The sequence below is a fragment of the Muscardinus avellanarius genome (genome assembly GCF_963383645.1).
Source record: "Muscardinus avellanarius genome assembly, chromosome: 10".
Lineage (NCBI taxonomy): Eukaryota > Metazoa > Chordata > Mammalia > Rodentia > Gliridae > Muscardinus > Muscardinus avellanarius.
In genome coordinates this window covers 60,995,920-61,008,868 of record NC_137796.1, presented here as the reverse complement: position 1 = coordinate 61,008,868, position 12,949 = coordinate 60,995,920, and the positions used below count along the sequence as shown (strand labels likewise).

The following is a 12,949-nucleotide window of genomic DNA, read 5'->3' as shown; positions in this document are numbered from 1 at the left end:
CTGGCTTCCACCCACTGTACTACAAAAAAAGGGGGAGGGGCTGAGGGTGCAGCTCGGGGGTAGAATGCCTCTGAGTTCAATCCTCAGGACCACAAAAGAAAAAAAAAAAAAAGAAAGAAAAGAAAGTAAAGGAAAAAAGAACACAAATAGGAAAAAGGCTAGAATATGCAATGAATGCAATTAGAACATACATCTGAGCCAGGTGTGGTGACCCATGCCTATAATCCCAGTACTTTGGAGGCTGAAACAGGAGGATCACAGGTTCGAGGACAACCTCAGCAAATAGTGAGATTTTACAACGCAGTGAAATCCCATTTCAAAATGAACATAAAAGAGCCCAGAGCTGGGATGCCCCTGGATTCAAATTCCAATATCAAAAAACCCAAAAAAACAAAAAACACATTCTGAAACCTAGAATGTCCCTGGGAAGAGAATGGAATCTAGAATAATGCCAGGGATGTGGCTGAGACCTAGAACACACCTGAAGTGACAACTTAGCAGAAACTAAATAAGGGCTGGCTGCTAGAAATTCAAACCATGTCAGAGGAGAGAGTGAGACCAGAATTCAGCTTGTGGACATTATCTACATAGTTGAAAGGACAAATGGAAGAGGACACACCTAGAATTTAACATCTGGCCTAGAACTTAAATCATTCATTAGATGAAGATGAAATGGAGACATTAATGAGAAGAGTTCTAGTACTTCAAAGGAATCTAGGACATGTAGGCATGCCAGGGCACACGTGTAACTAGAAATGTGGAAGGGAGCCGGTTGGTTCTAGATCACCTGAGCCCGGCACAGGACACATCTAGAGGAAGGGATGTGTTTGACTCAGTGCCCTGAGAGGGTGTGCTAGAGAACAGAGAACGGGACATCATGACAAGGCTCAGGAGGCAGTGTAGTTCTGGAAACATGTCAAGGATCCAGGTCTTAAGGAACGGAGGACAGAAGAGATTCTGGAAGCCTAGTTAGTGCCTAGGACAATATGGAGATGAGGTAGGGGATGCCTAGGCCATAGGACATAGATAGGAGTCATGGGGTCATGAAAGTGAAAGGTAAGGATCTAGATACCAGGGTGGGGCAGAGCCGGAGGCCTGGACTCCAGGATCCCTTAGAGGTAAAAGGACGGGGTTAGAAGCCTGTACCCTACATCCTCGTGGGAGGGCTGGCGCAGATGGCCTGGGTAAAAGCTGACAGGCAGTACAGAAGCTAAGTTCAGAACTCCTGGGTCCTTGAGGGAATGATGCAAAACTGGAGACAAGGCACCCAGGTCTCCAAGAGGGATGGTGGATAGAAGCCAAGGGATCACATTCCAGATCCCTAAAAGAAAAAGAAAGTCATGGTGCCTGAGTCCCTAAGGAAGCAGATGCTGGAGTATCAGGAGGCTCAGTGTTTGTTTGAGGGGCACAGGAGCACATTAGCTTTTAAACTAGTACTGGGGGAGGGGGGCAAAGCCTGAGAAACTGGATCCCTAGTTCTGGATCAGGTGAGGGCTATCAGCTGGGTCGACCAGATGGATGGGTAGACAGCTTCCAGAACGGGGTGGGAGCTGGATGCCGGGGTGCCAAGGTGCCTAAGGTGGACAGGGGAGAAACATTCGGAAGCCTTGGCTCTTCAGAGAGCAGCTGGAGTCCGGAAAAGCTGGGGTACTGAGAACGGGGCCCCCCCGAAAACCTGGACAGTGGAACCCTGCGCGGCTCGGGTCGGGGAGGGCCCGGGTATCCCCCACTCCGCCTGCGCCCCCTCCCTGGCAGTGGCGGCATGAGGTGGGGGAGGCAAGGCTGCTGAGCGCTCTGACCATGGACAGCTCCAGAGCGGGCCTGTGTCCAGGGCGGCCGGTGAGCTGGCCTGGACCTAGGGACGCGGCTGGTTGTTCCAGCCAGAGGGCTGGAGACCCGCGGCGGGCGCGCGAATGGGGGACGATGCGGACGCGACAGGGGGCTGCCGGCCATAGCCAGGGGAGTCTGAAACAGCCCCTGCCGGTGTCTGGAGCTCCCTGGACTGGGTCAAGGAGAGCGATAGAGCGATCTAGGTTCAGAGGGGGTCCCCGGGGCTGAACTGGGAAATCCAGGTTCCTGGGCCCTGGAGGAGGCGAAGGGAGGCTGTTAGCCTGGGATTCTAGGGTTCGGTTTGGGGACTCTGGGTGCCAGGAAGGGGCACGCCTGAGTCTCCTGGGCTGGGTCATTAAATCAGGGCTCTGGGGTCCCCGGGGATGAGGAGGGGAATCCAGGATCTCAGGGAGGCGGGGGAGGCTCGCCAAAGGGTCCCCGGGGTGGGCGCTGCCAGGCGGGCTGGGCCGGGCTCTTACCTACCTGGTCCGCGGCGGCTGCGGGCGGAGCTGGGCTGCAGGAGGGACGTGGGGTGGGGTGGGGGGACCGGGCGGGGCCCCTGGCGGCGGCCGGGGCCCGGATCTGTAGCTCTGGAGCCCTGTCTCCGCCGCTCGCGCGGGCTCAGCGTCTCTCGCTCAGGCTTGGGCGCTGGGGACCCCCCTCCCCCTCACAGTCTCACAGCCCTCAACCCCCTAAAAGAGCCCCCTGCCCCTGTCACTGTTCAGCCTCCCCCCGCGAGGCCGCACCCGCCAGATTCAGGGGTGCCCACCAGCGCCCCCCAAATCCCACCTTCCCCCCCAAAAAAATTTCTCTTCCCTCCCCCTCCCCCCCCACAGCTCCCAGGCGGTCGTGGCCCCTTTAACAGGAGACTGACAGACGGTGCCGAGTGACCAATGAGAGGCTGCGTCCGCGCCGGCCGGCGACTAGACCCCGCCCCCGCACCGGCAGGGAGGGGTCGCGCGGGTGGAGAGCAGGAGGCGGAGCCGTAGGTGCGGCGGCCAATAGGCGCGCGGCGTGCGGCGGCTGGGGCGGGAGGCGGAGCCCGGCTGGGAGATGATGTCACCTGGAGCGAGTAGCGCGCGGCGTGGAACGCGAGTCGCGACCCCGGATCCTGGCGGTGGCGCGCTCGGGCCTGGCACTGCTCGGGACGCCGGGGCTGGGCGGGCAGCGGGATGGGGATAAAGGCTGGGTCCTAAGGCCGGCGCGGCACCCGGAAAGACGAGCTTTGGTTGGAAAGTAGGGTGAGCGCCCGGTGGGTGAGTGCACTTTATTCTGCACCCCTGCGCTCGCCTCGGGAACTGCACGCCGCGCCCCCACCCCCGACTCCCACGCAGACGGCGGCGCGGCCCGCAGGGCTCCCCCGGCGGACGCGGCTAATGGTTCGCTCCGCCCCGCCCACACAGAGGCCGCCCACTGCCCCAGCTGCGATTCAGGACTTCTCGGTCAGACCAGCCGGCGAGGAAGGGGCTTGGCCGTCGCCCTCCGGCTCCGAGGCTAGGGGCCTGGTCTTCAGTTTGGCCCGGGCATTCAGATCCAGCTTCCGCCCTGGGTCTTGACGCTAGGAAGCTGGCCTGCTTCTCCTCCGCCCTCAGCGTCTGACAAGGGCTTCATCAGGGCAGTGTCCACCTCCGCCGGCCTCCCTCCCCGAGTCCTCAAGACGCCAACCCCAGATGCAGGACAGAAACACAGACACGCAGTGAGGGTCAAGGATCTTTAAATAAGGAGCCAGTGACAATAAATACTGTACAGGGGAGAGGGTGAGTGTGAGGGTCCAGTTCAGTGGTTTCAGCCTCGAGACTCCAAGGACCTGCAAGAGGGGGTGAAGAGAGGGGAGCCAGGCTCAGGAGAAGGGTCCTGGGGACATGAGAGGGCCAGGACTGGGGTTCCAGGGGCAAGGGTCCAGGAAAGGAATAGGTTGCAGATGGTGGGAAGGAGAGGGCGCTAGAGGGTCCCAGGGAATTCCGCCACAGTGGTCCCAGGTGAGAGCCAGAGCCAGGCGCCAGGGGAGGTCAATGCCCAAGGAGAGGAGCCAGGGCTGGGGGTGGAGATCCAGGTCCCAGGAGTCACTGGCCTGGTTTGAGTCTGGGGTTAAGGGGCTCACGAGTAGCTCTGGTGCTGCTGGCGTCGGCGGGCAGAGCGCATCTTCTCGAAGCGGGCCTCCATCTCCTCCAGCACTCGGGGTGTGTAGCGCACCACCAACTTTACGGACCCCTGGGCTGCCTTCAGCAGCTCCACCGCTTTCTCATGCTGCTCGCCCTCAACACTCTGTACAGCAGGGGTACCCACAGAAAAACGGGACCTCAGTCTGATGCCTCCAACCAGCCCTCACCCCAGAAATGGGACCAACTGCAACCGCTGGTGAGCCCAGCTTCAGGCCCAGCCGTCAGGATTCATGCCCTCCTGAGGGAGACATTTGCTTCCGACTCAGTGTTCTTTAAAATCTCCCGGGTTCCCCATGTCAAGTACAGTCCCATGCCCCCATGGAGCCAGACCCGTCCAGCTCATCTCCCAACAGCAGCGAATACATCCAGCCCAGATTTCTTTCTCTCTCTCTCTCTCTCTCTCTCTCTCTCTCTCTCTCTCTCTCTCTCTCTCTCTCTCTGTACTGGGGATGAAACCCAGGGGCATTCTACCTCCAAGCTACACCCCCAGCGGGCTACACTCCCATACCTATTTTTTTTTTTTTTTTTTGTGGTACTGGGGTTCCTGGAAGCCCTTCTACCTCGGGGCTACACTCCCAGACCTATTTTTACATTTTCATTTTGGAAACAGGGTCTCCTAAGCCAGTGCAAGGCTGGCTTCGAACCTGCGCAATCCTCCTGTCTCTGCCTCCCAAGCGCGGGGATTAAAAGCGTGCGCCACCACGCCCGGCATACCTATTTTTTTAATATATATTTTATTTGGAAACAGAGTCTCACTAAATTGCTGAGAGTCTCATTAAGTAGCTGAGGCTGGCTTTGAACCTTGTCTCAGCCTCCCAAGTGCTGGGATTACAAACGTGCGCCACCACACCAGGCTTTTCTTTCTTTCCTTCTTTCTCTTTCTTTCTTTTATTTTTTTATTTTTTGTAAGTTTGAGGATGGAACCGAGGGGCATTCGACCTCCGAGCTACACCCCTGCCCTATTTTTTATTATTCTTTATTTTGAAACCATGTCTCACTGAGTTGCAGAGGGCCTCACTAAGTAGCTGAGGCTGTTTGCAAACCGCGATCCTCGGGTCTCAGCCTCCCAAATGCTGGGATGACAAGCGTGCACCACCACGCCCAGCTTCTCCAGCTCTTTTTATTTTGGAACAGGGTCTTGGTGACTTGCTGAGCTTGTCCTCTAACCTGTGATCCTCCTGTCTCAGCCTTCCAAGTACTGGGATTACAGGTGTGTGCCACTAAATCTGGCTCCCTCTGGACTCTTAACCTATCCCCTACTTTGTTCATCTCCCACAGAGTCCCCAAAGGGTCTATTACCCCAGACCCCCAGCTCACCCTTCCCTCTTCTCCATCTTCCCATGGCTCCATCGCACCATTAAGACAAAGTCCCAACTTCTCAGGTCCTAATCACCTACCCAGCTTCTCTGCTTTGACCACAATGTTTTGTGTTTTGTTTTTGCAGTACAGGGGATGGAACCCAGGGGCATTCGACCTCCGAGCTACATCCCCTCCCCTATTTTTTTGATTCTTTATTTTGAAACCAGGTCTCACTGAGTTGCAGAGGGCCTCACTAAGTAGCTGAGGCTGTCCATGAACCGTGATCCTCTGGTCTCAGCCTCCCGAATGCTGGGATTACAAGCGTGCGCCACCACACCTGGCTGACCACAATGTTTTTGCTTGTTTTTGTGGTACAGGGGATTGAACCTTAGGAACGTTCTACCTGTGAGCTACACACCCAACTATATTTTATTTATTTATTTATTTAATTATTTTGGTGCTGAGGATTGAATCCAGGGGTATTCAACCTCTGAGCTACACCCCCAGCTCTATTTTTATTTTATTTATTTACTTATTTATTTTGTGGTACTGGGGGATGGAACTCAGGGGCCTTCTACCTCTGGGCAACACTACCAGATGGATTTTATATTTTATTTGGAAACAGGGCCTCAGTCTCAGCCTTCCGAATGCTGGGATTACAAACGCCACCACACCTGGCTCCCAATTTTATATTTTATTTGGAAACAGAATCCCACTAAGTTGCTGTGAGCCTCACTGACTAGCTGAGGCTGGCTTTGAACCTGTGCGATCCTCCTGTCTTAGCCTCCCAAGTTCTGGGATTACAAATGTGCGCCACCACGCCCGGCTATTTTTTATTTTTAAAACAGGGAGCTGGGACCAGGAGTGGTGGTGCACGCTCGTAATCCCAGCCTTTGGAAGACTGTGACAGGAGGATTTTGGTCCCAGGACAGCCTTAGCTACTTAGTGAAGCCCTTTGCAACTCAGTAAGACCCTATTTCAAAATAGAGTAAAAAATAGGGCTGGGGGTGTTGCTTGAAGGTAGAATGCCTCTGGGTTCAATCTCAAGTACCCCCAAAAAAAAAAAAAAAAGTTTGCTCTTCTTCACCATTATGTCTCCAGATTAGGACTATATCAGTCAGGGTCTATTTCCCGGACCAGTCTGTGGTCACTGGATCCATGGCCAGCTTCTTGCAAGATCTGCAGGCTGAAGCTGGCCATGGTAGTGCACGCTTATAATCCTAGTACTTGGGAGGCTGAGACAGGAGGATCACAGGTTGGTGGCCAGCCGCAGCTACTTAGTGAGGCCCTTGCAACTTAGTGAGATCCTCTTTCAAAATAAAAAATAGAGTTGAAGGTGCAGCTTAAAGGCAGAATGCCCCAGGTTTAATCCCCAGTTCTGCAAAATAAATAAGAAAAAAAGAAGAAAAGAAATAGGAAGCTGGGCGTGGTGGCGCACGCTTGTAATCCCAGCATTCGGGAGGCTGAGACAGGAGAATCGTGGTTCATGGGCAGCCTCAGCTACTTAGTGCGGCCCTCCACAACTTAGTTAAGACCCTGTTTCAAAATAAAGAATAAAATATAGGGTAGGGGGTGTAGCTTGGAGGTCGAATGCCCCTGGGTTCCATCCCCAGACCCACAGAATAAATAAATGTGTGTGTGTGTGTGTGTGTGTGTGTGACTAAAACAACAAAAAAGAAAAGAAATAGGGTTGGGGGGGTCATTTGGAGGTAGAATACCTCTGGGTTCAATCCCCAGTACTGAAAAAAAAATCTGCAGGTTGGCTACAGAGCACGGCTTGATCAATGTGTTGAATGAATATCAAAAACAGGGATTACAGCCGGGTGTGGTGGTGCTTGCTTGTAATCCCAGTGCTTGGGAGGCTAACACAAGGGGACTGTAGGTTCAAAGTCAGCCTCGGCTACTTATTGAGGCTGTCAGTAACTTAGTGAGATCCTCTCTTTTTTTTTTTTTTTTTTTTTGCGGGTCTGGGGATGGAACCCAGGGGCATTTGACCTCCAAGCTACACCCCCTGCCCTATTTTTTATTCTTTATTTTGAAACTGGGTCTCACTGAGTTGCAGAGGGCCTCACTAAGTAGCTGAGGCTGTCCGCGAACCGCGATCCTCCAGGTCTCAGCCTCCCGAATGCTGGGATTACAAGCGTGCGCCACCACAGCCGGCTGATCCTGTTTCCAAATAATAAAATAAAAAGGACTGAGGGTATCGATCAGAGGTAGAATGCCCCTGAGTTCAATACCCAGTACCCCCCCAAAAATAAAGTAAAATAAAAACAGGGATCATAGTTGAGTGTAGGTGGCAAATGTCTGTAATTCCAGCACTTGGGAGGCTGAAACAGGAGGATTACAGCCAGCCTCAGCTACTTAGTGAGGCTTTGAGCAACTTAGGGAGACTGTTTCAAAACAAAAAGTAAAATAGGGGCTGGGTGTGGTGGTGCATGTTTGTAATCCCAGTACTTGGGAGGCTGAGACAGGAGGATCATAGGTTCGTGGCCAGCCTCAGCTACAGCTTCAGCTACTTAGTGAGCCCCTCCTCAACTTGATGAGACCCTGTTTCAACATAAAGAATAAAAAACAGGGCTGTGGGTGTAGCTCGGAGATAGAATGCCCCTGGGTTTAATCCCCTGTACCAGAAAAAAAAAAAAAAGGGAAAAGAAAAAAAATAAAATAAAATCGGGCTAGGAGTCTATCCCAGAATTAGAATGCCCCTGGTTCCATCTCCAGTACCATGCACACACACACACCCCCCAAACGGGGATCATACTACAAACGGTGTCTGGGCCACTTACCACACCATTCACGGACAGCAGTTGATCCCCTCTCTTGAGGCCCCCGTGGCGATCGGCCACTCCTCCAGGAATGACTCGGGAGATGTAGATGGGCGAGTTCTGCTCCTTGCCACCCATGATGTTGAAGCCCAGGCCCTCGTCGGTCTTGGGCAGCTCCACTACCCTGGGATGTGCGTGGCCCTCGCTGGCGGTGAAAGCAGCCACCGTGGCCTGGAACAGAAAGAGTCTGCAGGTCAGCACTCCTCCATGGCGGGCAGCTGCATGGGGTCGGGACCGGGGAGAGCAATTTGGGCCAGATCCTTTCCCCCAGCCAAGGAAGACCTGCGTTCACTCAAGCCATGATCGTTCTGTAGAGACTGTGTCCCTTTTAATTCACTGGCATGCTGCTGGCACACCAGCAAAGTCTCCATTTCTGTGTCTATGCCTTGAATACTCAATGCTCACCAATCTTGCCTTTTTTGTTGTTGTTGTACAGGGAATTGAACCCGGGGGCATTCTACCTTTGAACTACACCCCCTAGCCCTTTTTATTTTTTATTTTGAAACAGGGTCTTGCTAAATTGCCAAGGCTGGCTTTGAATCTGAGATCCTCCTATCTCAGCCTTTCAAGTATTAATTAGGTTTACAGGCCTGCACCACCACACCCACCTTAGAAGCATTTGACCTCCAAGTTACACTCTTAGGCCAACTGTCTTTCTTTTCTTTCTTCCTTATTTATTTATTGTTTTGGTACTGGGGATTGGGGATGAAACCCAAGGGCATTCTACCTCCGAGAGACAGCCCCAGCCTAGTTTTTTTATTCTTTTTGGTGGTACTGGGGGTGGAACCCAGAGGCTTTTCTACCTCTGGGCTATATTCCCAGACCTATTTTTATACTTTATCTGGAAACAGGGTCTCACTAAGTTGCAGAGAGCCTCACTAAGTAGCTGAGGCTGGCTTCGAACCTGTGCGATCCTCCTGTCTCAGCCTCCCAAGTGCGGGGATTACAAGTGTGCGTCGCCACGCCCGGCTTAGTTTTTTATTCTTTATTTTTGAAACAGGGTCTGTTACAAAGGGCCTAAGTAGCTGAGGCTGTCCTGGAATAGGATCCTCCTTCTCCTCCAGTCTCAGCCTCCCGAATGCTGGGATTACAAGTGTGCGCCACCAAGCCACGAGACTCTTATTTCTTATTTGGAAACAGGTCTCACTAGTTTGCTGAAAGCCCCTCTAAGTTGCCGAGGCTGGCTTTGAACCTGCGATCCTCCTGTCTCGGCTTCACAAGTAGTAGGATTACAAGTATGCCCTACCTCGCGCGGGACTCCAATCTCACTTTTAACAGACGAAAACTAGGCCTGGAGGGGACTGAGCGCCTCCAGGCAGCAACAAGGAAGAGCACCTGCCTGTAGCTGGATCAGACTTCCATGTGTCATGATACTGTGTTGTATAGGTGTTTAGGGTTACGGTCTAGACGACAATGAGATACTGGTTCCTATGTATAAGTTGCTAAACGCGCCTTTAGATGACATTTAAGTTAAAAATGGGCCGTTATTTCAAGGAAATTATGAATAAGTAACCATGAAGGCGGTATGCAGATTTGGCAAGGTAAAGGAGGAAATGGCTATGATTGGCGCAATAGGCACTGCGCTACCGGCGCGGCTCCGCGGACCCCGAGCCAGCGGCCAGGGCGCCTACCTTGGCCGTGGCATGGGCCCGAATCTCAGCGCTGCCGGCGATGTCCAGCGTGTCGTAGAGCTGCTCGTACACCTGGGCGAGCAGGCGGCCCGTCAGGCAGCCGCCAGCCCCCTCCTCCCGGTGACAGCCGCCGGCCCGGGACCCCGTCCCCTCCCCCGGTGCGCCCCGCCCCGCGCCGGGGACTACAACTCCCGAGGGCCCGCGGGGGGCGGCGGCAGGTCGTGCGGGCGGAGGCGGGGCGGTGGGCGGCCGGCTCACCTCGCGGATGGCCGAGCAGAAGCGGCTCTGCAGGACTCGCTGGAGGGCCTGCAGCTTCTGCGGGGGCAGCTCCCCGCTGCGCTGCAGCCGCTCGAGGAGCTCCACGGCCCGGGACACGTCTGCGGGCGGGCGCAGAGGCCGCGTCGGGCAGGGGCGAGGGCTGGGGGCCGGCGGGGCTCCGGGGCGCCCCCGCGCGCACGCCGCCCGCCCCGGCCTCCCGCGCCCCTCGGCGCCGCCCGCCCGCCCCGCCCACCCGGCCCGCGCCCCCGGGCCGCCCGCGCCTACCCCGCTCCAGCCCCAGCGGCTCCACCAGCGCAGCCATGTCGGCGCCGCCGCCGCCCGCCGCCCGCCTGCCCCGCGCCGGCGAGGAGGCGGAGCCGCGGAGCCCCGCCCCGGGCGGCCGGCCCCGTGCGGGTCCGCGTCCGCCGCCCCGGCCGCCCCCCACCTGTCCGCCTTCTCTCCCATCCCCACTCTCAGCAAAGGCAGCGGTCGCCGCAGACGGACAGACCCCGGCCCTAAAGGGGCTCCCGGTGTCCAGGGCGGTGGACAACTACCCTCGACTTAAATAAAAACTACGGACGAGGGCTGATGTCTTAAGATGTGAAGGCCATCCTCCGGGAGCCGCGCTGACTCAGGGTACCGGGAGGGAGGGCAGACTGACTGGTCTACAGAGCCCGCCTGGCTGGAGGGCATTTCTGGTGAAGGGGAGGTTGGCACGGTAGGTGCCTTAAACTGTGTTGCCAGTTGCGAGTTGAAGATTTGGGCTCGTGGATGGAACCCAGGGTCATTCTACCTCCGATCCCAGCAAAATGCTGGGATTACACCATACCTGGCTTTTTTTTTTTTTTTCCAGTACTGGAGATGGAACCCAAGAACGTTGGATCTCCAAGTTACACTCCCATCCCTACGTTTTATTCTTTATTTTGAAACAGGGTCTCACTAAGTTACAGAGGGCCTAAGTAGCTGAGGCTGGACTCGAACCTGGGATCCTATTTCAGCCTCTCAAATACACTTCCATACCCCGCTCTATTACATATTTTTAGAAACAAGGTCTAAGTTGCAGAGGGCCTAAGTAGCTAAGGCTAGCCAAGGATTACGATCCTCCTGTCTTGGCCTCCCAAGTACTGGGATGGATTGTAGGTGTGCACCACCATTCCGGGCTAAAATGTCACTTATTTCAGTCTTAAATCCAACATCTCAACAAACCCCAGGTCTTTTACTATTCTTTTTCCTCCGTTTTGTTTCTGAAACAACTCTATCTACCACAGCTGGGAATTTTTTAGTAGTTGCTGAGCACTGTGAACTAAAAACCTTGGTACACATGGAAGATGTCTTTCTCCAAAGAGAAAGGCAGAATTCCTATTAGTGGATCAACTTCCTAAATCCTGTTGAGGTCTGGCTTTAGGCTTAGTCGGCTTCCTTATCTGACATTGTAGTTGGAGGACTTTGGGTATCTCACCTGGGGACCCTGAACAGCAGCCTGTCCTCCCCAGTATCAGTATGGCTGCTGAAATCAGCTCAGCTCTTTAGCCAACCAGTTAAAAGTGCATTCTGCTCAGCGTGGTGACCACATGCCAGTAATCCCAGCATTTGTGGGCTGAGACGGGAAGATCATGGTTCACAGACAATCTCAGCTACTTAGGCCCTTTGCAACTCAATGCAACTGTTTCAAAATACAGAATAAAGGCCGGTCGTGGTGGTGGCACATGCTTGTAATCCCCGCGCTTGGGAGGCTGAGACAGGAGGATCGCACGGGTTCAAAGCCAGCCTCAGCTACTTAGTGAGGCTCTCAGCAACTTAGTGAGACCGTTTCCAAATTAAAAAAAAAAAAAAAAAAGAGACCGTTTCCAAGTTAAAAAAAAAAAAAAAAAGTCTGGGAGTATACCCCGGAGGTAGAAAAGCCTCTGGGTTCCACCCCCAATAACACCAAAATAAATAATAAAAAAATAGGACTTGGGTGTAGCCCAGAGGTAGAATGCCCCTGGGTTCCATCCCCAGTACCCCCCCCCCAAAATTAAAAGATAAAGTAGAGTCTGCTCAAGTTTAAGGGGTCTTGCCATATTGAGCAGGCCACATGTGCTCAGTACCATTTTGGGAATTCTGCATCAAGTCAATCTTTTAGTTAGATCTCTGAAACAGCACCTGACTCTGGTCTGGGATTGAACCAGGGGCATTCTATCACTGATCTAACCCGTTTTTACTTTCAAATGGTCTCTTTGCTGAGCCCAGCCTCAAATTTGTGTTCCTCCTGTCTCAGCCCCCAAATTCCTGGGACTGTGTGTCCAGCCACAGTCCTATTTTTTGTGTGGGTCTAAGGATGGAATCCAGTGGCATTGTACTTCTGAGCTACACCCTCAGCTCTATTTTTTATTCTTTATTTTGAAACAGGGTCTTAGTAAGTTGCAAAGGACCTCACTAACTAGCTGAGGCTGTCTGCAAACCACAATCCTCTTGTCTCAGCCTCTGGAATGCTGGGATTACAAGCGTGTGCTGCTACACCCGGATTCCCAGCCCCTATTTTTTTTTTTTTTTTTTTTTTGGTGGTGCTGGGGTTCCTGTTAAGCCCTTCTACCTCCAGGTTACACTCCCAGACCTATTTCATATTTTTATTTGGAAACAGGGTCTCTTACGCCAGCACGGCTGGCTTCAAACCTGCACAATCCTCCTGTCTCTGCCTCCCAAGCGCGAGGATTACAAGTGTGCGCCACCATGGCCGGCTACCAGCCCCTATTTTTTATTCTTTATTTTGAAACAGGGTCTAAGTTGCTGAGAGACTCACCTAAGTAGCTGAGCCTGTCTGTGAACCATGATCATCCTGTCTCAGCCTCCCAAATACTGAGATTACAAGCGCATGCCACCATGCCTGGCTTACTGGAGATGTTGACAGTGGAAATCAAGGTGTACACCATTAACAGGAAATTAATTTTATTTTTAAATCCAAGGG

The 12,949-nt window shown here is 53.7% G+C and overlaps 1 protein-coding gene across 2 annotated transcripts; it reads right to left on the bottom strand.

Moving 5' to 3' along the window:
• Positions 1–3,615: 3,615 nt before the first annotated feature.
• Positions 3,616–10,327, bottom strand: LIN7B (lin-7 homolog B, crumbs cell polarity complex component; the record flags this gene model as incomplete). 2 transcript variants are annotated; one of them, XM_080702883.1, is made up of 6 exons in its annotated part: positions 3,616–3,637; positions 3,932–4,095; positions 8,078–8,287; positions 9,748–9,819; positions 10,006–10,124; positions 10,291–10,327. In XM_080702883.1, 6 exons carry the CDS (start codon positions 10,325–10,327, stop codon positions 3,616–3,618), a joined length of 624 nt encoding a protein of 207 aa, XP_080559009.1. The 2 variants fall into 2 exon arrangements, with proteins under 2 accessions (XP_080559009.1, XP_080559010.1); XM_080702884.1 differs by lacking the exon at positions 8,078–8,287.
• Between the last annotated feature and the right edge of the window lie 2,622 nt (positions 10,328–12,949).